General features: G+C 40.0%; 2 protein-coding genes across 2 annotated transcripts; both read right to left on the reverse strand.

The window, feature by feature from the left end:
• Nucleotides 1-234: 234 nt before the first annotated feature.
• On the reverse strand, nucleotides 235-7,518 carry fam113 (family with sequence similarity 113). Its single transcript, XM_051944211.1, has 8 exons — nucleotides 7,507-7,518; nucleotides 4,955-5,033; nucleotides 4,594-4,673; nucleotides 4,207-4,439; nucleotides 3,526-3,676; nucleotides 2,787-3,033; nucleotides 623-739; nucleotides 235-239 (listed from the first exon to the last, which is right to left on the reverse strand). Exons 1-8 carry the CDS (start codon nucleotides 7,516-7,518, stop codon nucleotides 235-237), a joined length of 924 nt encoding a protein of 307 aa, XP_051800171.1.
• rpgrip1 (RPGR interacting protein 1) lies at nucleotides 7,314-25,604 on the reverse strand. The gene is made up of 31 exons (XM_051944081.1): nucleotides 25,453-25,604; nucleotides 25,058-25,187; nucleotides 24,288-24,341; nucleotides 24,014-24,134; nucleotides 23,625-23,830; nucleotides 23,431-23,533; nucleotides 22,749-22,889; nucleotides 22,045-22,150; nucleotides 21,922-21,945; nucleotides 21,685-21,831; nucleotides 21,489-21,562; nucleotides 21,104-21,324; nucleotides 20,930-21,018; nucleotides 20,748-20,798; nucleotides 20,200-20,379; nucleotides 19,984-20,101; nucleotides 19,639-19,802; nucleotides 19,201-19,546; nucleotides 18,930-19,090; nucleotides 11,559-11,791; nucleotides 11,341-11,456; nucleotides 10,706-10,893; nucleotides 10,451-10,507; nucleotides 10,185-10,369; nucleotides 9,835-9,913; nucleotides 9,610-9,676; nucleotides 9,288-9,382; nucleotides 8,410-8,599; nucleotides 8,240-8,324; nucleotides 8,008-8,135; nucleotides 7,314-7,744 (listed from the first exon to the last, which is right to left on the reverse strand). The coding sequence occupies exons 2-31, from the start codon at nucleotides 25,143-25,145 to the stop codon at nucleotides 7,527-7,529; spliced, it is 4,035 nt and encodes a 1,344-aa protein (XP_051800041.1). The 5' UTR covers nucleotides 25,146-25,187; nucleotides 25,453-25,604; the 3' UTR covers nucleotides 7,314-7,526.
• Between the last annotated feature and the right edge of the window lie 327 nt (nucleotides 25,605-25,931).

Raw genomic sequence — 25,931 nt, forward strand, 5'->3', positions numbered from 1 at the left:
GTCACTGGTGAGGGAAGACATCAAAGCGGTTTTGTAACCACTTCTGATGCTACACGTCACAGAAAATCACTTTAATCTTAATGTATGTTGAAATAAGTCTCAAGGCCTATAAGAAAAAAAAAAATCTATACCATACTTGATGTGTGAAGAGACACTACTAGGACCATAATGTTAAAATAAGGTACGACAACGTTCGATTGTAAAAAGTGTATTTTAAATACAAGTCAAACAGTGCTATCCTGACGCAAGAACATTCCACAATTAACACGTCAAAATTCAAAAAAGTTGAGTTCTACTAAAACAACTAAAGCAACAACTAAACCACACAGCACAACATGCTAAATAGCGGACTATGCTTGTGAACACCTCAGTAATAATGATGATGCGAGTATTTGCTTGTTTTGATGTTTGTGTATGGAGCGTAGTGTTTTCGGTTGTTCCGGCTCCTCATAACAGCTTGCTGACTCTGTCTGTACCGGTAGTCGAAAGACCTGTAGTCCCGATCTGCAAAAACGTATGGGACATGTTAATAAAATCCTTGAGTGGAATTTGACCTGAGTGATCTGGTTGACGGACAAAACATTACCAGTTCATTCTAACACAGGTGTACTGATACACTTACCATGCATGTCATAGCTGAGGGCTGGTACTTGAGGCTGCTGTGGGAAGTGACGTCTGGAAGTTTCAAAGTCCATGTAGCACACAGGCAAAGAATCACTGTAGAACTCCTTGTACCGCTCTGAAAAAGACAAGACAGCATATAGAGACGGTAGAAAAAGAAAATGTTCAAGAAATCCTGACAAGGTAAGAGGATGTTTCAAAGTGTCCACAAGCGGTTAGTAAAATTCTCTGGAAATTGATCTTCGAGGTTAAATATTGTTTTAGGGTAAAGTTTGTTTCCAGCAATCCAATTTCATGATTTAAGCCTCCTGTTGTCCTCATTTACGGGCACCAAAAAAGTGTTGTTTCCTTGTGGAAACCTTCTGGACCCAAAAAAATAAATAAAAATCAGCAAAACAATTCCAATAATTCCTTAAAAGTTACCCTTAAAAATTTTGTTTAAAAGAAAATCCCTCAAATTTACCAAGAAAATTATTCTAAATATTTTCAAAACATGAGTAAAAATCTTTCAAAAAAATTCTAAAAATATCTAAAATGATTACACATATATCAGTAAAACTTCTAATATTTTCTTTAAGAACATTCCTAAAAAAAAGTCGTTGATTTTTTTGACAATGTTCTTAAGAAACATTTAACATTTCTTTTTTTTTCCCCACCAGAAATGTTGAAAATGTGGACATCAACTTTCACTGTGAAAATATACATTTTTTTTCCACATTTTCAAACTTTAAAACTGGTCAATTTGACCCACAGGATGACATGAGGGTTAAGCACTGAATATAACTCCAATGCAGTAAGAGAACATGTAAGTTGTTTTTTTTTTTGTTATAGATGTCCACAACATACTTGATGCAATCACACTGCATTCTGAAAGAGCTACAATATAGAAGCCTAGGTTCATAGGCTGGCCTGGATTTGCTTGAGTCAGAATAATCAATAACCAATATGAGACAATAAAACTGCCCAGAAGACATCAAGTATTTTAAGGGTTTTTTTTTGCATTTAAATCTCAGATCAAAGACAGAAAAGCAGTCATGAAATATCAAACAAAAAACCTGCAAATTTAGATGCCTTACCAGTGTCAGAATAAAGACTTCGCGGCCGAGGGTAGTAGTAGTTTGTAGCACCTGTGGAGGAGACACACTTCAAATAAAGCAAACTGACACAAAAACGGATTCAGTTCATACGACTGAAAATAATGTTGTGGTCACTCTCTGGAAACTGTAACTTTCATGTTGTCAGAGTCTGCAGATTTCAAACTAACTTAAACTCTACGTAATCTACTTAATTTAAAACAAGTGAAAAATTAAGCCAGCATCCAATGGGGAATCTCAAATAAGTAATTCTAACATGGATTGTATTTCTACTGTGACTTGATAACCTGTCTGGTCAGAACTGTAACAGCATAGACAAGTTCTTAGTGTTGGATGCTACATGAAAATGAGCCGACTGCTGATGGACAGTAACCCTGAGCAAAGTGATGAGTCATCTTACAGACAATTCAACATGTCCGCGTACAGATCACGGTGATTCATGTAACAAATATTTGCTTTCCTATTATTAATTAACCTTTGTGTTGTCTTGCGGGTCAAAATTGACCCATTTTAAAGTTTGGAAATGTGGAAAAAAATATATTTTCACAGTGAAACCTGTGATGTCCACATTTTCAACATTTTTGGGAAATGTTTTAACATTTTCTGGTGGAAAAAAAAGAAACGTGAAAAATATTTCTTGAGAACATTCACAATAAAATCAACCAAAACCAACAAATTTTGCTGGATTTTGGTTGATTATTTGGTTGATTAAGGAAAACTTTTAAGGAATTATTGGAATTTTCTTCCTGAAGGTTTTGCAAATTTTCAGAAATTTTGGGAATTTTTTGCTGAATTCTTGAATTTTTTTCAGACAAGGAAACAATATTTTTGGTGCCTGTAAATGACGAGAACAGGAGGGTTAATAAATCTTAATCAGCATGATCTGTTGTATTACCTGCGAGTTCTGGACCACAATCACGGACTGGCTGCTGATCAGTAGCTTCAGTGTGCTCTAGAAAGAATAAACCCATTTCAGTTTAAATTGAGTTCATAAATAAACCATAACAAGTCCCAGCTTATAGTAGGAGAGCATACTTTGTCCTTTCTTTGTGTGTGAGGAGACTTCGTCACCAACAGAAGTGAGGGGAGCGGGCCAGATCACCCCCCAGGCCTGTGCAGCGTGCTGCAGCAGAAGAGTGGTTATCCTGCGGTGGGCGAGGGCGTTCCAGTGGACTCCATCGTTTGTACGATGCTGCAAGGAGAAACGGAACTGGAAGTGGAGGTCCAACACATCTAGTCCATACTCATCAGCCAGAGTCCCACTGTAGAAGTTGGCCTCGACGACGTCGAAACGCAGATGAGCGGCTTTGTGCTCGATCTGAGGAGGAGCAGGGAGACAAGCAGAAGCTTTAAGGCTGACAGAGCAGCAGCAGAATGGAGAAACCAGCCTCCTATCCTCCATCAGGCAACATGGGGAGAAAAACTATCTACTTACAATATCGTTGAGCAAGTCATCTTTTGTGTACATGTTGTGAAATAGAGCTTAAAGTTTCTACTATGAACAAACACATATTGCAAGTGTGGAACCGGAGAAGTAACAAATAAAAAATTTAATAATTTTCTTGAGTTATTCTGGTGAAGTTTACTTGAAAAGCATTTCTGTTAAAGTTCTGATGTGAAGTCAGTTGGCTCTGAGGACAGAGACACAGCTGCAGTCCTCATTATCCACTATAAATGTCTCACAGTTGGTGTGAACTCCCAGTAATGAGGTATAAAATTTAATACTTTGTAAAACTGAATGTGCCAAATTGACTCAACAACACCAGATTTCCATGTCCAGGTATGATGCGGACGTTTGTGACTGACGTACCTCTGGCACCAGGAAGCCACCTCTGATCCTCTCCCCTACAGGCATGGCGAGATTCCATATAATCAGTGTTTCTTCTGGCATAATGTCTCTCAGCCTGCCAAAGAACTTCTCTAGGTTGTCCTTGTAGTCACTGATCCAGCGGGAATTGTATCTACAAAACCCAACACAAATACACTCACTGGCCACTTCATTAGGGTTAAGAAAACTGTAATTTCCATTGACTCACTCTTGTGTAGTCTTTAACTCAGATCTAAACTTTAATTCTTCTGTTGGATTTGTGACCAAGCATGGCTTCTACCACCTCAAAAATATTACTAAAGTACAACATTTCTTTCTCTGAGTAACAAAAACATGAATCTGAACTGATGCTAAGGAAAACAAACAGCAAACCTCAACTGGACAAAGTGCAGCACCTAGACAATGTAATCTTGTAGTCCTGCTGTTCCTACTCTACAGATTGCTAGGGGGTTCACAGGGTTTCTGGATTTGAGCGCCAAGTTTTTCCACTGCGCCTCTTTTATGACCACCACACACTGCAGCACTAATGCAGGATTTGTATCCAACTTTGTTGTGCACAGGACTCACCACCCAGTCTTCTTAATTCAGAGGCTCCAAAATGACAAAACCACTTTCTGGAAATATCAAATTGATAGCTGGGTGATGGTTACGCTGCCTACCCACCTTGAAATGTCCCAAACACAGGAGTTGACAATGACAACATCTGGTTTCATGCCACGTTGGAAGTCCTCTAGGATGCTCTGCATGTAGTCCGAGTAGATGCGAGTCACAAAGTAAAAGCGGACCAGATGGTGGTCGGATTGAAACTGCCGAATCTCTCTGTAGTTACTCCCATTGTGCATTTGACTCTGACAGCCTCCTTCCACCAGGCTGTCGTTTTCGAAGCTCATCTCCCCCTGAAGGAGTAAGTGTCAGGACAATAGATCAAGCAGAGAACTACCAGTCACAGAAATCAGAATGACATTTATCTTTATAATAAAAGGCATGTTTAAGTAAAAGTGGATATGTTGCCATGCTAAACTTTATGAGATTAAACTTATTAGTCCTTGCCTTGGTTTTAAGTTGTTTTGCCGAGATAAAACGGTCTTTTTGCAGCAGCAGAACAAGGTCCTTGTACACAGACCGCTGAACTGAGGAGGAAATACACACAAACATCAAATTTCTGAAACCCAGGGCACCTTTATATTCTATCTCTCTATCTACTAGACTATTTTAAATTAGCTTGGCACGTGGACAGTCAACATTATCACTTGAAATGCAACAGCACAAGTTAATCTACCTGCCAGTTGATTTAGGAGAAAAGGAATCAATTTTGAAATTACACAAGTGCGTCTTGCTTGCTGCAGAGACATTTTTAGATATGCAGCTGTTCAAACATCATTTGACAGAGGAGAATTTAACTGTTACTCACTAGAGTCTCCCAACACCAAAATGAACTTGTTGTGGAGCAGCTGGCTGGCCAGCTGGTGGCTTGCGTGCTTCTGTGCCTCCTGTTAATCACAAAGCCAAACACCGCGTTTCCTTTTCATTAAAACACTGACTGTGAGAGGTCCAATTAACAAATGACGTTCTCTGTGTGGACGTTAAGGCAAGACACAATAGGCAAAATTATGCTTTTTTTTTTTCCATGCATGGGTCAATTTTGAGATTTTGCTATGATAACGGGTCTTCTAGTAATAAAGAAAAAACATCCTAAATACACATTTAAGTGTTAATTTTACTATTTTGTCTATTTGTGTCAGTAGATGTAATATAATACAAATGTTTAAAAGCCACATAATGAGTTTTCTTCATACTGAGCCTGCACACTTCCCAGTTGTATCTATCTATCTATCTGTTTATCTATATACTCTGAAGGTTTCAGAAGAGAGGCTTGTCAAGATATCAGTGAAAGGTTAATTTATAAAATATTTTATTCCTAAAATCATGACATGGCTTGTAAAGAGAGCATGTCCAAAACCCCTAAAAATCTTTGCCACCAATATGTCAACAAGTACACTCAACAAACACTTTTGTTTTTGCTCCCATTTTTTATGAGATGAACTCAGAGATCTAAAACTTTTTCCACATACACAATATCACCATTTCTCTCAAATATTGTTCACAAATCTGTGATAGTGAGCACTTCTCCTTTGCTGAGATAATCCATCCCACCTCAGCATGCCAATTACACGCTCCCTCAAATCTTGTGACATGTGTGGCATTGTGCTGTGTGATAAAACTGCACATTTCAGAGTGGCCTTTTAGTGTGGGCAGTCTAAGGCACACCTGCACACTAATCATGGTGTCTAATCAGCATCTTGATATGGCAAACTTCCACTTCCAGTGTATGTCTTCTTTTTCCCTACATTTTTTTCAAGTTTAAAAAGATCCCCTTTATCACAATGCAAGCTCAGAGCTCTTTTCCACACACACACACACACACACACACACACACACACACACACACACACACACACACATATATATATTAGAAGAATTTTTAGCTGAGAAGTTAGGCAAAGTATATATGTTCATTTGGACAGAATTCATTCAAAGTGAGAATTAAACTCTCTTTTCTCTATTTTCCCTTTTGAGGAGGGCAAAATTTGAGGAATTTGGGAAGCGCTACAACATCACATGACTACTCAAGAGCAGGTAGCAAGATAAAAGGAAGAAGAAATAGATAAAAGGCCTTTCATTGGTAGTGGTACTTTAGTGGGGACTTCAATCAAACATTGAGGCTACTTTTAAACACTGCAAAGTCCCCCGAGTCTGTGATTGTTCTAGGGTTTGAATTTTACTTCCCCACAGCTTTAAGTGGTAACACAGATCAACCAAAAAGCTGTCTTTCTGAACTTTGGTTGCAAATCTCTTTTAGTCTAGTCCTACCTGAACTGCTCCTGTTTGGATGGACCAGGCATCGTTTGAAAGGAGAGGATCCAAGATTATGAATAATTTTAAACATCAGGCATGCTTCAGATGTAACATTTCAGAAAATTATTTCTTGTTTATTTCAAAAGACTGCATATTTATTAGTAAAAACTCATCCCATTCACCAGGAGGTTTAGAGTTTTGTGAGGCGGGCCCAAGTGCAACAAACAAACGGGCTACACAGCTTGTTAGCCACAATTAGCAGTAGTAAAGACGGTTAAGAAATTAGCAATAGTATGCTAATTACATCGTCTTAGGGAAATTAGGTGACTTCTATTAACTTGAAGTGACATATACTTACCATTGCTGAATACAGAAGCTAACTGCAGATGAAATTTACAGCTAACTTTTAACCGCCGTTTTCAAACTGGAGCTACTTTATAAAACACACTTAGCTACGTTAGCCGACGTAGCAGAGTAAATTAGCGAAATTTACATTCAGGACCCTCGGTGGCCTAAATAACTGACTCCTGTGTTAACCTTGAAGCTCGTTTGTCAACTAAAGTTAAATGAAAACACTTCACCGTCTATCTTCAATAATTAAGAGTAAATAACTGGATTCAGCCATTATTCTGAACCACGCAGGTGTCGCCAATCAGACGAGGCTTTCAAAGAGCGTCGGACAATTCTTCTTCTTCTTCTTCTTCTTCTTCTTCTTCTTCTTGTTTTACGGCGGTTGGCAGCGTCTGGCAATCAATTTGCGTGTCGGATTTATTTACCTTTGTGTTGCGTTAACACATTTTAAAAATGCAACTGAAATATAAATTTCCAAATTTCTTGAATAGGTTTTTTATTTGTTCCATATTTACACGTGTTCCTTGTGTAATTACCTTTAGGCACAATTAGTTGCCCAGACAATGACCAGCAGATTAACACTAAATGGACCCATTAAACACATACATATTATAGATGGATCAATAAACTGGGAGATTTAATGCGCACAAAACTATAAAACTCTGTCTTTCAAAAGAGAATCTTTATTTATTTGCTTTTTAAAATCTTAAAGAGGCTACAAACAGGGAAAGAAAGACTCCTTCTTGTGCTTAAAACTGCTCCATACATTTTCACATTCAGTAAAAGTCACTGTCATCATCATAATCTATCACTTGTATCTGATCTTTTTTCTTCTCCTCTTCCTCCTCTTGTGACTCATCTTCCTCTTCATCTGTCTTCTCTTCTTTCTTGTCTTTCTGGTGAAACTCCTGATATATTCCGGTCAGCACTTTGGCTGCTTCCAGAGACACTTTCAGATTTCCTATCACCTCCTTGTCTTCATCCAGACTCAAAACTAGACGAAAGGGGAACACAGATGTTAGAAATACTGTAAGAAAACTCTATGTTTTATGCATCACATCACACAAGACATTGAACGAAATATTTACATGAATGGATTTTTTAAAAAAAATCCCAATAAAGTTTAAAATAATCGAAGTTAATTCACAGTAGTCTGAATTATTTTGAAGAGTCTTGGTGTTTTAGCTCAGTGGCACCAACAAATATGGAAGTCCATGTAATTAATACAGCAAATATCGCTTTCACTTTGACACCTACTGTCAATTTGTTGCTCAATGACATCATTTCCAGTGAGCAACAGTTCCTTCAGGTCCAGGAAAGCATGTCCAACGTCCACACACTCCTCCTCATCATCCATCGGCTCACTGACTACTGTGAACTTTAATCTGCCATGGCACACATTAACACACACATTCATGAATCATTTTGTAAAATGGGGTTGGAGATATGCATAAATATCAGAGATAAAACACCAACAACACTACTCTACCTGCCCTGGTTGGGGTCAGTGCCCTCCAGCATGGTGTAAAGATACTGCCTGAGTGGAGCTGACTGGGAACCATCCACATAGATCACTGACAGGGACGAAGACAGGCTTTCATGAAGGATCGTAGAATTTAAAACTTTATAAACACAAAGCCCACAAAGTTCAACCCTCACCTCGTGTGAAGTTGTAGTGAATCTCCTCCCCTGTGGTGGGTTTGCGGAGGGACATCGGTGTTTCCGTCGTCTCCATCGGGACGCCCAGCAGCCGATATTCCACATAAACACGTTGCACCGACTCATCCATCGCCACATGTGAGGACGGTTCAAATGTCAGAGACAGAATCTCAACTCTGAGCTTGTCTCCCTGAAACACCATCAAAATGGAAATAAAAGGTCAAACTTTTCTGCTGCAGCTCTACATACAAATGATACAAATCTGCTTCCCCTTACAGTAATTGCAGTTCTTCTACTGTAGGTTTGAACAGTGCTCATATGCTCTTTGTTGGACAAGTAGTGCCACTTTGCTTTTCCTCTCAACACTTTTAATCTTTAATCACAGCTCTCAAAGTAGAAACTTAGCTGAACAAAGTTTGTGAATTCAATGCACAAAGGCTGTGAATTCAATATAGTCTTTCTAATTTAATTGTTGTGATTGTTCAAAAGAAATATACTACTTGTCAGTTTATATATAATGCAGTTACTGAGCATTGATACAATTTAATTCAATTCAATTTCATTTATATAGCGCCAAATACAATTCAGATTCTCTCAAGACTTTACAGAACCCATATGTCCTGAACCCCCAGAGCAAGCCCTAAGGCTACAGCGCAAAAACTACCTTTCAACAGAAGGAAATCTTGAGCAGAACCCGGCTCATATGGGGGGACCCATTTGCCGGTGGCCGACCGGGTTGAGAGGAACAAAGATATTAGAATATTTGATATCATCTCTGTTGTATACTGTATAACAGCACAATAACAGCCCAGTGCAGTGCTAAATTTTCCTCCTTCATTCACACATCTCTCCATCTCACTTAGTCACTTCAGTCATACCTTCCTCATCTTTCTCTTAGGAGAAATGACGATAATGTCGCTTTGTGAAGAACTTGACTCTGAAGATTCTGGGGCATCACTGTCTCCAGCAGCAGCTGTATAGTCAAAGAAAAACATGAGAAGAATTAAGAGATTAAAGCCCTGCCAGCATGCAACAACTTCATGTGTATATTGTACTACAAAAGTCTACATCATGTAAAGGTTTTGAAGTCAGATGGTTTATTATATCATCCTTTTTGTATATATAAGCAATGGCAAAACAAGGCTTTAAATTACACCAAGAAACCCAAAGCAGGCCTATTATGTGCATGTGAATAGTTACCACTCCCGCTCTTCTCCTCTTCTTCGCCTTCTTCAACCATTGACACCTGATCCACAGAGGGAAACTCCTGGAAAAAAGATATATGAGCCCATTCACGAAAGAGTTCCCATCTAGTGTCTTTTCATTCTAAATTGCACCAATTATCGTTGCACAATGTGGCTTTGACTGGAAAGGATTCCACCACATGTAGTTTCTTTGTCTTTAAGAAACAGAGAACCAGCTGACCTGAGTCCTGGCATCACTTGCAGAGCTTCTCCTCGATGGTGTGATGGGTGATTGTCTGGAAGACGTTGCCCCTGAAGATCTTCAATAAAATTAAAAAATACTTTCAGGATATTTTCATTGTTTTTCCTAATATCTTAAACACATCACAGAGAGAGCAAAATTGTGACTGTTGTAAGCACAGATTGATGAATACAATCATTTAGTGCATTAATCAGATATTTTTATTGTTTAGATTCATTTTGAACTAATTTCTACTCAGCTACTCAAATTTGTAAACATTTTTTGTAATACTTAGCTCTGTGAATATGTGAATTTGGATTTTTAAATGAAATACCTAATCTGTATCTCACCTGGTAGTTGGTAAATAAGAGGGTGTGGTCAGTCTGGGCTCAGGTGTCAGATGAGGTGTTCTCTGGTGAAGTTCAGGTGACCTCTTTGTAGATCTCTTTCTGTCTTTAGAAGGTGGTTTCACTAAGGTGATTTTCTCTGATCGGAGGTCCTGCGAGCTTTTCTGTTTGACAGATGGAGGCTGAGGCTGGAAGCAGACAAATATATGAGCGCACATGCATGTCCATTTTGTGTGCTCATCCATCTATAAATCGACCTGAAACCTTACCCAGGATTTTATCTCTTTCTGCACAGCTTTGGTTTCTCTGGGCTCAGGTTGCTGAGTCTGTAATGAAGCCAAAGAGAAACAGGGATTAGGCTAGAGAACAGAAGTGTCTTTCAACATACATGTATCATATTTTAGTATTTACACACTGCTTTTTGTTAGTGTATTCATGTAAAGTACACAAAAACACCTCCTGAGAGCTTTACAGTACTGGTAATTTCCCAAATGTTTGGACGCAACAGAAATAAGTAACATCACCTTTACTCTGGGTTTGGCTATTGGTTTCTGTGATGAGTCAACTTCCTTCTCACTGCTTTCCATCACTCTGCCTTTTTCAACTTTACCCGCCAAACCATCCACTTGTGGCTGAAAGGGGTATTTCCATTTCATCATGACTCTGACCATGCCTCGAGGTCCACCGGCTGGATCCCTCAGAACATAATCACCTGGCAGGACGGACAGAAACATTTCCAAACTGCTGAATGAAGCATGGTCTGCTTGTTAATGAAACGCTGATTCTAAACTGCAGATAGTAAAGTTCTCTAGAGATCAGTTTGCCCTTCCACCTGAAACTATTAATATACTGTGGATTGTTACAAGCAAATATGGTCGTTCTCATATTTAAGCAGGTACAGAAGGAAGACCTAAGACACTAGTAAAGCTCATATTATGGGACCAGTTGTGTGAAATGCTTGACATATGATGCAGCTCTGAGAAAAACAATGCTGGCTTCCACCTTCATCTCTCTCACTCATGTCCAGTGGTGGAATGAAACTACAAAAGTACAAATTTTCTGTACGAACAATTTCTTTGCGTGCCTCCCTCTTATTTCTACTTGACAAAACTTTTTTACTGAAGTAAAGGATGCGAGTAAATCCTCCACCACCACTCACCTCTTATCTCCCTGCCTGTAGCCAGGGCTCGCAGTGGGACGGGGGTCTTGGCCAGATAGGCTGGTGGTATTTGCTCATCACTGGAATCAAACACATACACCCACAGACTGCTAGACCTGGGCAAAAGCATAGTTAAATATTGTTAGCATAATCTAAAGGACCGACTTTACAAGAACCGAAATTTGACAAGATCACATCCTTAATTCAAACTAGCATACCTGAGGTAGTGCAGCACATCAGCAGTTACTGCCAGTGGGAAGCTGATGGTATCATTGAACACCGGATCAGTGGTGCACTGGACCGTTCTGGAGACATGAGGTGGAAGGTCGTAGAAGCGGTAGGTCAGGTAGGCATCAGGGAGGAGACCTGGCCACCGAGCACTAAGGCCCACACAGCGCTCCAACATCACCACCAACTCATTGGGGATTCCTCCACCATAGTCGTGTAACTCCTGCAATAAATAATGCATAAATGTCACAAACACAGATACTGTACATGTTTCGAAACTTTAAAGTGTGATTTCAGACAAATTATGAAAAAAATCATCTTAATGTTTAGCAGTGGCTAGTATTATGTAGCTGCTAATGTAATGTTTTTTTTGTGCAGGAACTTAATAGTTCTGCCACCACTTCAGTACAGTTTAATTTAATGCAACTTAATTAATCTCTATATAGACAACTGAATACAGAAGCTTGCAAACTAGGTCACATACAGACACAATAGAGAGGAAAATACAGAAAAATCCTGTTGATCAAATCAAAAGCTTTAAGCTAATATGTGGAAGTAGTGGAAAGTTTTAGTGTTTTTTTTTTTTTTTTTTTTTTTTTAATATTTTCTGTCGGTTTTAATTCTTTGTGCAGAAAACGTTCACAAGGTTCCCAAACATGGACTAAAGCTCACGTCAACATAGAAACAAACCAGGGTTCAAACTTCAGTGAATGTTAGACCAAAACAAGGATAAAATATGAGTACATTTTGTCCCAAACTGGAGTTAAAATTTTCCTAAATATTTACCAATACCATGCCGAAAACTCCTGTTAAAGCTCCAAGGAATATTGGGCTAAAACTGAGGTAAATATTAAGGGTTGACAAAGGTCGAAACATCAGTGAATTTTATCCTGAAAATTAGCTTGATATTTGATGAAGCAGAAATGTTAAAAATTTGGGGTTTCAAACTGTTGGATTTTTCCCCAGTCAGCTTTTTTTTTTTTTTGAATTTTGTTTTTATTTCCTTCCAAAGCATAACAATAACCATACAAATATTACAATGATCCATATAATACACATTTTTTTCATTATGAAGATTTTTTTTTTTTTTTTTTTTGAACTCCTACCCCCCTCCCCGGCCAGTCCCCAAATTCTGTCCAAACAATAGCATAGAAAACAGTAATGTGTGCGCTTGTTTACTGTTCTGTTATGTAGGCATTACATTTGTGAAAGGAAAGGCTCCCATATTTCCTCATATGTGTCCATTTGTCCGTTTATTTTGTAGATCAGTCTTTCGTACGTAGCGGTTTCTGACAATGCAATAAACCATTCTGAGAAAGTAGGGTCCTTTTGGTCCTTCCAGTGTCTTAGTATAATTCTTTTGGCCGTGGTTAAGGCAATCTGCAGCCAACCGGAGCATTTCCCCTTCACAGCACCTTTTGGGTCCAAAACGTTTAACAAACATAATTGTGGAGTAAGAACCACTTGACTCTTCAGGATAGAACATAATTTTGCCATGACACCTCTCCAAAACACAGCTATATTAGGACAGGTTAAAAACATGTGAACCAAGTCTCCAGGGGCCAAATGGCATCTCCAGCATGTATTAGTTTGTGTGATTTTTGCTCTGTAAAGTCTTAGAGGTGTCCAATACAGTCGATTTAAAATTTTGAACTGAATAAGCTTGGAGCGTGCATCCCTCAGTGGGTTTAACATGGTTTTAATCAATGCGTCCCATTCATCTATTGTAAATTCGATACCTATGTCTTTTTCCCATGTGGTTTTCAGACTTTTGTTGGTTTTATTTTCTTCCTCAGCTAAGAATTTATATATATTGCTTACTAATCGCGGGAGTTTGCTGAGTTTCTCCATTATTGCTTGCACCTGTGGTTTTGTAGATATAACTGGATGTTTCCGTTTTAATTCTAATAAACAGTTTCTCAGTTGTAGATAATGCCAGTGTTCCTTTTCAGGTAGGCCAAATGTTATTTTGAGGTCTTGAAATGTTATGACATTACCTTCCAGAAAAACATGTTCTAATTTTTCAATTCCCTTATTATACCAATTTCTCCAGAATATTGTCCTCCCTCCTATTTTTATTTTGGGGTTCTCCCACAAAGGTGCAGATGGATGAAGTTGTGGCAACGAGTTCTTTCTCTTGTGAATCTGCAGCCATACGTTGCGGGTATGCGTTATAATTGGGTTGGATTTGGTGTTATTTCTGTGGGTTTGATTCAAATAGTCTGGAGATTTAAAGGGAGAGTTGATTTCATCCTCCAGCTGTACCCAGATGGGTTTTCTGTGAGTTTTAGATATTAGAGATATAATTTGGGCTACGGTAAATGCATTGTGATAACGTCGTATATTAGGCAGGTTCAGTCCTCCACGAGCTGTGTTAAGTTGAAGTTTTGCGAGAGTCATTCTGGGCTTCTTACCTGCCCATATGAATTTCTTAAGACATATATCCAATGCTTTGAAAATTGTTTGTGGGACCATAAGAGGTATAGTACTGAATAAATAATTCAGTTTAGGGATGATAACCATTTTGACTGCCTGTATCCTACCCCATAAAGAAATCTGGAGTTTGTCCCAAGTTTTTAAGAGAAGGTCTATTTTACATATCAGGGGGTCAAAATTATCTTCAGCAATTTTTTCCAATCCTGGGTTTATCATAATTCCCAAGTATTTGAGGTTTTTCCGAACCCATTGGAAATTCCAGTTATCGAAATGTGTCTTAAAGCAGGATTTGGATAGCGGCATAACTTCACATTTAGTCCAATTAATTTTGTACCCTGAAATTTCAGAGAATGCGTTTATGGTATCTAGAAGATTTGGTACCGAACTCTGTGGTTTTGACAATAGGACAAGTAGATCATCTGCAAAGATTAAAATTTTATTGTTGATTCCACCCATGGGGATGCCTTCTATCTTTTCATTTTGTCTGATAGCCTGTGCTAAGGGCTCAAGGGCGATAATAAAGAGCAGTGGCGAAAGAGGATCGCCCTGTTTAGTCCCCCGTTCCAGAGGGAACCCAGGGGACCATAGTCCATTAGTTGTAACCATTGCCCTGACATTTGTGTAGATCATTTTAACAATATTCTGAAGTTGAACGCCAAAACCGAATTTATTTAAGGTATGATATAAGTAGCTCCATTCAACCCTGTCATATGCTTTTTCTGCATCGAGGGATAAGGCAGCCATAGGATCTAATTGATCCTGCGATTTCCAGATGAGATGGAATAGTCGTCTCATGCTGTCAGAGGATGTTCTGCCTTTAACAAAACCAACTTGGTCTGGGTGTATTATGTTGACAATGACCTTGTTGACTCTTGCAGCAAAAATCTTGGTAAATAACTTAGCATCACAACATAATAAACTTATCGGTCTATAGCTGCCACATTCTAGTGGATTTTTCTCCTTTTTCAATATGAGTGTGATAACAGATTCTGTCATGGACAGGGGAAGCTGTTTAGCTGAAATGGCAAAATTGAACACTTTTAGTATTTCCGGGGAAAGCTCATCAGCAAATATTTTGTAAAATTCGTTGGGTATCCCATCTATACCCGGTGTTTTCCCGCTGGGGGATATATGTATATATTTTTTATCTCTTCCAGGGTTATGGGTTGTTCCAGTTGTTTTGCTTCCTCTTCTGAGAGTTTTGGTAGTTTAAGTGTCTCGAAAAAATTATCTACTTTGTGTGGTTGGAGCTTAGTCTCTGATCTGTAGATATTTTTATAATACTCCTCAAATGCTGTGTTAATTTCTTGTCTGTTCCTTATAACATTGCCATTTTTATCTTTAATCGCACTAATTTGGCTGGATACTTGACGTGCTTTGAGTTGACCGGCTAACAGTTTTCCTGCTTTGTCTCCGGATTCGTACCATTTTTGTTTTATTCTAAAGAGAGAATATTCAGCCTTTTTTGACAGGATAGTGTTTAGTTCATATTTCGCTTTCACCAAAATTGTTAAAGTTGTTGGGTCTGGGTTGTTCCTATAATCTGTTTCCAGTTTCTTTATATCGTTTTCACATTTTTTTATTTTGTTTTGGTCTTGTTTTTTAATACGTGATGACTGTTGTATCAGTATCCCCCTTACCCAAGCTTTGAAGGCATCCCATACACAGTTTGGTGACGCAGTTCCGGTGTTTAATTCGAAAAATGTTTTGATATTCTCTTTGAGAGATGCACAGAATTCTTTATCGTGTAAGACAGAGGTGTTCATTCTCCAACCTGTAGCTCTCTCCTTTTGCATGTCTAAATGTAGAGTCAGTTCTATTGGGGCATGATCAGTAATCGCTATTACACCAATTTCGCAATTCGCCACTTTTTCTATAAGAGAATGAGACATCAGAAAATAATCTATACGGCTATAGACTGAGTGTCTATTTGAATAGAACGTGTAATCTCGAGCTGTGGGATTCATTAATCTCCATATATCGTGAATGCCGATATCTTTGCAAAGGATTTTTATAGAAGCGAGTGTTTTATTTTGTTTAGTGGTGGAGCTCCCGGATTTATCCAATAAAGTGTCTAGTACTTGGTTGAAATCTCCACCTAGAATAATGGGAAAGTCCCCAAAGTCTAACACAGTCTTTTTCAGCTGAAGGAAGAAGTCAGGATCCTCAATGTTAGGTGCGTATATGTTCCCTATGATCATGTCCTGTCCATCTACATTTATTTGTAATAACAAGATTCGTCCTTCATCATCTTTATATTCTCTATGTATTTGAACCCTCAATTTCTTTGAGAATAGTATTGATACTCCTCTCTTTTTCTGACTGTAAGTATTATGACAAGAAGTGGGGAAATATTTATCACTTAATCGTTTAGTGTCTAAATTCAACATATGCGTTTCTTGAAGCATGATAATGTCTGGGTTTTTTTGTTTTAAAAATTTAAATACTTTGTGCCGTTTTACGAAAGAGCCAAGGCCATTAACATTCCATGAATAAATTTTAACCAACGATGTCATTATGTATGATATGAGTTAATATCTGTAAACATCTGCGCTTCACAACACTAATCTTACTGGACTGGCCCCCAAACCCCAAAAACATAGAACATCCCCCAAAAAACCCCCCGCCAAACCCTCCCTCCCCCCAATCAAACCATCGTCCGTGCGTATGCATTGAGGTCTTCCGAGCTAGACGCTTGGGCTATTCAGAAAATTGAATTTATCTGATTCCCCACACAATCAATTTCAGAACAGAAGTTACCATAATAAAGGAACTAAGAAATGTATAGCACTGAGACCAACCAAACACAAGTGAGAACAAAGGGTAACACAGGCTCAATAATATGCATTTATCATGGTTCAAGTGAAAGCACTATCATTTAAAACAAACCATGAGTCCATGCGAGTGTTATGTACACATAGGAGATCTATATCTTTTACCTCTGATTTCAGTACTGTCCATCACCCCATGTACTGGTTGTGTCTTCAGTCAACTGTTGATTGTTCCTCCCCTGGAGCGATATGGCAATTGTCTATGCTTCTCTTGGCCGCGGCTGGGTCTTCGAATCTTTGACGTTGTCCATTGAGTGTTACCCAGAACACTGCGGGATATTGGAGAGAGTAGCGGAACCCCTTCCTCATGCACAGTCGACGGACCTCAGTAAATTTGCTCCGTTTATCCTGGACTTCCCTAGTGAAGTCAGGGAAGAAATCCACTTTCATCCCATTCCAATTGAAGTTTCCCACTTCTCTGGCACGCAGTCGAACCTTCTCACGGTCTCCGTACTTAAGGAACTTGACCAGGATATGTCTAGGATCCTGACGGCCACTCCGGCCAGGTCCGTCTCGAGGTCTTGCTGTGGGCACCCGATGAGCTCTCTCGATTATGATGTCTTTCGCTCCCTCTTCATTCGCAAAAAGCCGACAGAGCACATCTTTAACACATTCGGCAACTCCGCCTTCCTGTTCCGTTCCCTCCGCAATGCCCTTGATTCTTAGATTGTTTCTTCTGCTGTAGTTTTCCATGTATTCAACTCTGGTTTTAAGTTGGGTAACTTGGTCATTCAGGTTCTCGGTCACGGTAGAAAAGGTACTGTAGTTATCCTCTAGGGTAGAGACTCTTTCCTCTGTCTCACTCACCCTGGCTCCGATCCCAACTAATTCCTCTCTGATCGAATCCACACGGGCCGTCAGGGAGTCCACGCGGCCCGCCAGGTCCGCTCCTACCTTCTGTATATCTCCCTGTAGTTCGCGGTGCATCTTCCTGATCTCTGCCATGAGCGAAATAGAATCGCTCGCACACACTTCCCCGCTGTTGTCAGTGTTAATTTCTTCATTGCTTGTTCCTCCCTCCTTAGCTGAGCCGCTAGCGGGGTTAGCGTTAGCGGGGCTGGCGGCGCTAGCTTCCTTTGTTCGGCTCTGCTGTGGCTTCCACATTCCGTCAATTTTGGAGGTTATGATGCCGCTCGAGCGCGTGATTTTTGGCCTGGGCATGGGTCGAAGCATTCAAGACGATCAGTTCCAGTGGATTTCAGTGGGTAAATGAAAGAAAATTATCAAATCTAGCCCAAATCATCAGAGCTCATCCGTGCACCTGCATCCTCGCCGCTGTACGTCCGACGTCCCAGTCCAGTTTTAGTGTTTTTAAAAGAACAAGAACTGGTCTGCAAAGATGTGTTTTGTTTTTAACTTTGTCATTTGTTTTTGGCATTTACAACATTACAAATGTTTTAAAAGTCTCCTTTTTTCCGGGGTGATCTGATGAATGAGTAGATAGGATACTAAATGTCCTAAGCTGTTTGACCCTGGTTTGATTCCCAGCTGTCCTGGACTTTTGCTCCATTTTGTTGCTGTACTCTTTTTTGTACAAATTTCTTGTCTCTCTCCGCTTTCACTATCAAATGAAGGCATAAAGCAGCTCAAAATTCTTTAAAAATCTCCTTCCAGAAACCATTTTGCGTTAAACTGCACCATAAAACGTTTTCATAGGAACTAATTCTTTAGTAGGAAGTGGTTGCAGAAAAACATATTCAAATCAAACTGTGTTCAGACTAACCAAGAAATTGCTTCAGACACAAATTGAAACAAAACCATAACTAGTTCAAGTATTAGATGAGAAAATGTGAAAATTTTCAAATTTAAGATGATCACATCCTTCAATTATGAAGATTATACTGAATTCATGAAATGTTCAAAGACAGACAAGTCATTTGTCTTTATCTACACGTGCTCTCAACAAACACAGAGATCACACAATATGTGCAGTATGAACTGACAACCTGAGATCTGTTTACGCCCAATGCGGATACACATTTCAGTAAAATTTAATTCAAATCATCAGGGGACAGCAATTTGCATCCTTGGCTGAAAAGGCCTCTTTGAACATAAATGTTAATATGATAAAACTTGTTCTTCTCTCTGTTGTACCTCATGACTGCTGTCTTGCCATCCAAGAGAAGTCTGCAGAGGACTCTTCTGTGTTGCTGTTTTCCTGTCAGCTCCAATCTCCTCCACAGTGTCCATGGGCTCTGCAGGAGGGAACAGGCGCACCCAGAAATCCACAACACCAACAAATTCACCCTCGTGTCCTGGGAAAGGGACAGAGAAAGGCAGTCAAACCAGTGGACATTACAAAACAAGGAGGGGAAGAAGCACCAAATCCACTACGTTGCTTTTTCTGTATACAAACGTTCCTCACCTGTGATATTGACACGTCCACCGATACGCTCTCCTCTCCTCTCCATTGCACCCATGACAGACATTTGTCCACTTCCATGAGTCACAAACCTGACTCCTCCTAAGGCCTGGTGTAGCTCCACTCTGACCCTCGACCCCTGACCTCCCAGTCTGCCCACATCTCGGGGCGTCAGAGCGTAGCGGGACGTAAAACCGTAGTGAGGTTGAGTTCCCGACACCAGAGGAGTAGAGTGGACCTCAAAGTCCAGCAGGCTGTAGGTGCAGAAGGTCATGATGTCTTCATTTCTGCTTGCTCCTGGACGGATGCTGCCCATAATGCGAAGTCCTGCAGGGGTGAAAGTGGCAGCCTGGAGGTACAGAAACAACAGATATCAGCTTCATAAGAAAAACGTTTATAAAACTTCACATCAGAAAACATCACTGCAGAATCTGGGTTTACCTTAAGGTGGATCTCCAACAGCGCTTCTCCGGCTCTCAGCTGAGAAAATGACATGTCATCCTCAACAGGCTGCACCACCTCCTGATTTCCAGCTGGCCAGGTGTACTGCATCGGTATGTTCCGTGTGTAGTGTCTCGGTCTGTACGCCAACTCCTTCAACTGGGCTTCAGGTACAAAAAAATGAAAGGTTGTGTGAAATTTGCTTCTAAACAAACTGAAAACATTCAAATATTACATCCTACATGTCAGTGATCAGTGTCAGACATTACAGAAGCGATTAATAAGGAATTATATTGGGTTCTCTTGGTTATACTGATTAAAGAAAATTTGATTTTGTTGCTATACCTTGTAGAGTGTTGATCTGTAGAGCTCTTTTTGATAAAAGTTTGTCTTTCTCCACCATCCTCCTCCTGTCCTCCTCTCGCTCTTGTTCCACCTTCTGGTTCACTGTAGTTAACTCTTCCTTAGAGGTGAGATGGAATGTTTGATGTTTCATGGAGACATTATAAGTTAAAATGAAAACAAAAAGTGATGATTTGAGTCCAGAAAATGTGTGTGTACCTGCAGGTCTTTAGTGATTCGATGCTCCAGTATTAGCAGGTTTCTGGTTTTCTGTAACTCCAGCACAGTCTCCGCATGCGACGCCTGGATGTTTACCAGCTCACGGCTCGGATCTTCAATGTTCCCATCAGCCAGGAGGAAATGCAGACCCTCCCTGCTCTCCTGCTGCATCCTAAAAGCCTGTAGTTGGAGAGATAACATGGCTTTATATGTTTTTTTCTGATGCAGAACGCGCCTTTGGATTGTGAGCATGCAAGCATGATTGAACTGCATGTAACTTTCTATTATTTCTGCGAAAAACACAAATATCTTTTATGTTTGAGTAAAGAAAACCATGATAAAAGGAAAAAATTGGCCTTTTAAAAATAATTACTCTCAATCATTCAGTTTATCTCTATCATTTTTCTGCTGGTGAGTTGTCATTGACTGACTAAAACCTCTTTGGGTGCCCTCAAAATGCCTCTATGCAGGAACAAAACGGGTGTGAGACCAATTTATTCAGTCTATTTACTAAAAAACAATCCTAAAAAGTACAAGAGACTCCAAACCTTGATCTGCAAAAGTGTTTCACTGAGATCCTCCACACTCATATCAAACTCCTGGAACGGAGGAGAAAGAGAGAGAAGATTAAAATCGTGTCAGGGGATTGCTCAAACACAAAAGCAGAAAATAAAAGTCTTTATTGTGAAATAGTCTCTCAGCAGTGTTCATCCACTTGTTATTTTCTGACCTTGGTGACGGAGTCCAGTCTGTCCTGCAGAGCAGAGACCTGCTCTCTATAACGAAGAATCTCCCGTTCCAGATGCTCTTGCTTGTCCCCTGATTAAAATGACATTAATCATGATTGATCCATTTGCTTCATTTCATCAAACTGAAAAGGATGCAACATACTGAGACTCTTTACCTCTTTCTTGCCCTCTCTGCTCTTCTAATATTTCCTTATCTTGCCTCAGTTTCTCCCTCTCCAGCTCCACCCTGGCTCTCTCCTCCCTCTCTGCTTGCAGCATTTCCTCCAGTCTCTGGATATCCATCCTGGTGACATTTTCCTCCACCTTCTCCCTCTTTTGGTCCACCTCCCTAGGTTTTCTCGCCTGGCCATCATGGTTGCTTTGGGCTGATAATGTACTAAAAGAATTAAACAGTCAGGTTGAATTAACCCTGTAATAGCGTTTTGTTGGTAAAACCACTACCAGTTCACTAAACCCAAACATTTCAGAGGTCACAGGTGCTTTATTTTTAGTTTTGTTTAGAAACCACTGGGTTAATGTGCCTTGAGGAAAATGACTTACCGCTCTAGAAGAGTGTCATAGTTTTCTTTAATCAGATCCCTCTCTCCCTCCACGTCTGAAATCCTCTCCTGGAGCTAAAAGAGAAAAAATCTTGAAAATGCTGACAACATTCTACATGATTTCCAAGCTTTCATAACAAATATCTGCCTCCATTAAGTCCCCTTTCTTAGCCTAACTTCAGATAGAGGAGTGGTACCTTGTCCAGGGTCTGCAGAGACAGAGTAGTGGTGGTAAGCTGTCCCTCCAGTGCCACAGCTCTCTGCCTTTCCTGCTTCAGTTGTTCAGTCAACTCCTCCACTTTCTCCAGCAGAGCTCCCTGGCTTCCCTTCAGCGACCTCTGACTCTGCAGAAAACACATGATACAGTCAAGATTACTCTAAGGAGTAACTCACTGAGTAGGACTGTTTGTTGAAATTTGTGACAAGACATTTACCTCTTCTAGCTGATGTTCGTAAGCCTAGAAAGAAGGAAGCATGTCCAGTAAGCCGATGCCAACATTTTACAGCAGAAAGAAAATGATCTGCAGAATAAATGACTGACAGATAAGGAGTCTAACCTCTTGCAGGTCAGTGAACTTCTCCTGGGTGACTCTCAGGGCAGCGCTCTTGTCTGAAAGCTGCTTTTGTAGACGGATTAGATCCACGTTCTCTCTGATAGTTATTCTGAAAGAGACAGGAGACAGTTTATTTATTAACTCACTATGATAGCTTGATTTATTTGCATTGACACTGTTATTGTAAAAGCAGAAGTAGCAGTGAGGAGAGTGGTGGAAAGAAAACGGAACAATGTCTTTTTCTTATCTTGTTTGTGTTTAAACAGCTATAAAAGCCTTCTTCAGTGAAAGACTATCCCAAAATGTACCCACGGAACATTATATATGAGTATATTTTAGTATAAGAGCATAGCTTTGGTATTGCACAACAGAATGTTTAAGAGTAAAAATATGACATGGAAAAAACAAGCTAAAGTCAAAGTGAGCTTCTTTCAGACTGAAACTGAAGTACAGTTACGCTGCGTCTGAGTTCACATTATTGTGCACATTTTGCAAATTCATGGCTGTGATTGCAACTGTAGCAAAGTACAGCACTTCAACTGAAATGTATTGACATATAAAAGCACATTTACATTTACTTCCTAAATTAGGAAATGCACAAAATGTCATTTGATTATAAATAATGTCAAGCCTGCATCAACTGCAGGAATAGTATTAATGCCTGTATTAGTAATGGTAATATCAGTAGTATTTCTGCTGTAGCCAACCTGTGTCTGTCGGACTGCTGCTTCCTCATCTCCCGAACGGTCCCCTCAATCTCTCTCTCTTTCTCCCTCAGAGTGTCCCTAAGCGCCTGAGCAGTCAGCTCCAGTTCTGCCATCCTCACCTGCTCCGTCACACTGGACCTGCTGGATGGGGGAGATGTGGAGATGAGAGGGAGTTTGGGATAGATGATGGGTGGATGATCAGAAGTTTACAGAAGGGAAAGAAAAAATATGATGTGTAATGTCGGGAATTATAGTTAATTGTAGGTGTGTTTACATATATTTAATAGATATACTGAAATATATAGTCATAGAAGCTAAGATATAATGATGGTAATTATTTAGGAGAGTGAAAACCAGACTAATAAGCTGTACTGACGATATATGCATGTAAGAAAATGCCATACGGGCTGGAAGTAGCTCATGAAATAGATGGTGAGAAGTCTATCAAAAGGGTCTGAGAAGGATGTTCTGTGAGGTTCCACGTGTCATTGCACTTGGTTGAAGATGGATAAATGAACTGTGCATACAACCTTTTATTATTTTTTTGTAATAATTGTGGGTCTGTCTCTTAGTGTTACCCCTGTGCTTGACTTGCAGGTGCAGAACGCTACCTCTTGCCAACGCAGCGACTACAGGATGAGCCAGAGTAGGTAATGAATATTGTTAGACACTAGACACGTACAATCTCTCCATCTCTGCCTTGGTGTCTTCCAGAGTGGGGCCATATCGTGGTGGTGCAGTCTGGGCTGCTCTCCTGAAGCCACCCTCCACTTCGAGATTTTTACCTAACAACACAGAGAGGAAGAGAACAAGGAGGGTCAGAGCTTCAAGAGACAGCAACAGATTTCTTAATCTCTTACTTAGTTCCACACAAACCTTTACTGTACTTGTACGGCGTGCGAGCTCCCAGGTCCATGATGTGCTGCTTGGCCAGGCTGAGTTTGTTCTGCAGCACTCCTTTCTGGCTCTCCAGCGTCGCCACTCTGGCCTCCAGTTCCTGTATGGTGTCCTCCATGTCCCTCTCCTTCACACCGCTGGACCCAGGTCGGGCCTGACGGAGACGCATCAGTCTTGTGGACATCCTGGGGCAAAGCAGAGGGGTTAAAATGACCACTGTTCACATACTCTGCAGTCACAGTTAAAGGAGAGTAAAATGCTAGTCTGTCTGCTTAAATTACACACTGAGCTTCTCCCATCAACTAACTAAGAAGTTCCAGGAGCCTGCTGGTGTTAAGTTAATGGTGTTTGTTGTGAATGAGGGTTACCGGCGTAGCCTCTGCTCCTGCGTACGAGTGTGTTGTCTCAGCACACTGTTCTCCTCCTGCAGCCGGAGACAAAGGTCCTCCAGGTGCTCCCTGGGAAACCGAAACAGGCGCTGAGGATCTGCTGGAGACAGAGACACATGAAGGAATACAAACAATCTAACTGTAAATGCAAATAACAGAAAACTGTTTCTATTTCAGTTGTGAAGAGACTGGATTCTTCCCACCTTAAAGTATGAAAATTTGAGTGGAAATCTGATTGAGAATGTGGTTCTACCTTTTGTCTTCATGGCATGATGCTTCTTCCAGGATCTGACATCACGTGGAGTATCTGGAAAAACAGCAGCAAGTTGATCTTTGCAGGAATTTAAAAGCCTAAAGCTTCTTTTCACTCTTGCCATGAATATTGACTCTAAATCATAACTCAAAACTGAGGCTAAAATATCGATTTCTGATCACAATGTAAACCTAATATAATTTATCCAGTTGATAAGTATCTTTCCAGCTCTCTGCAAACACTGTTACATTCTACATGTTGGTTGACACTAAAATGTGACAGCACTTTTGTGTAGTAAGTGACACACAGGGGGATGGTAGCTTAACAAAGGGATGTATTCTGGTCATTTTGACAAAATTCTAGCAAACTATTGAGCAAAACTGTTTCAGTTTTACAGCACATGTATGCAGAGGGTTTAAAGGACACTCGCATTGATGAATACATAATCAGTTTAATAGAATTCCAGTTAAGTATGTGATGTTCACTGTTTACAAAATATCAAATTTAAGCCAAATTATAATATAAATGATGATTATGTGAAAAACAGGGCAATCTTCTGGTGTGTGGATAATAGTCTGCTATTCTAAGAGTCTATGATAGCCTTCTATCGCTGAATAAAGAACAAACACGTATCATTATGGATGTTTAAGTTCATGTTTCACATTCAGGATCTCTGCCGGTCATTCCTGCAACTTTAAGTTACTGGTCACTGAAATTTGCCTGTTTAAACATTACATTACATCAGAAAAAGACATATTATACACGCTAACCTGGGACAGTCGGCATCAGTCCCCCTCTCATCAGTCCCACATCTCTGACCGGCAGATCTCCGGCTGTCTCGTCCACCACGGGCGACATCACTGTTCTTCACTCAGACTCAGCCAATCAGGAAGCTTCAATCTTATAAACAGGAAAGAAGGTGAAACAAGGTCATTTTAAAGAATGCATATATGACAAGTCAGTTTAATAATAGAGCTTTAAGAGATAATCCATTTCCTAGATTTCCCCATCATGTTGACTATATTCTGATGAAATGCTCGTACACAAGACGACACCGACACACATTTCATCTTATGGTGGTTTTAAAGTCTACATGCATTGCTGTGTTTGTGTAATAAAAAAATCACCACAACACTAAAAACAGCGCAAACAAAGCTTGACTCACCCATATCTGTCGGTCCTCCAATTAGCCTCAGCCTCTGGTAAAGAAACGTGTATTCTTGATCCCGGTGTCCACTACAACCTGCAGACTCTCTACATATGTCTCCGCCTTGTGATTGGATGACAGCAGTTTTAATCCCTCTTCAGCCTTTCCTCCCTCATTCTCTCACAGCCCCTTTTCATCCCAGTCCTAACAGACATCTGTCCAATCCAAATCCTTCCAAGAATTCACAACTGCATCAAATGAATAACTGAAACTATTACTGTGTTTGTGTGAGTTTATTTCAACAACATACATGAGTGTGCAGTATTTGTGTATAATGCTTCCTCCCAATATTCAGTCCTCAAGTCCATCTAAGTGCTGCCATCTGCCTTGAGGCTAATCCTATTTCTGTGCTAATCTGATTAGCGAGCGTCAGGTTGTAAAATCTAGCATGTGTTCTGAAGTCAGTTTTGTGGTTTGCCTGTGATGACTGAGGACAG

Source organism: Acanthochromis polyacanthus, chromosome 23, assembly GCF_021347895.1.
Source record: "Acanthochromis polyacanthus isolate Apoly-LR-REF ecotype Palm Island chromosome 23, KAUST_Apoly_ChrSc, whole genome shotgun sequence".
Taxonomy (NCBI): domain Eukaryota; kingdom Metazoa; phylum Chordata; class Actinopteri; family Pomacentridae; genus Acanthochromis; species Acanthochromis polyacanthus.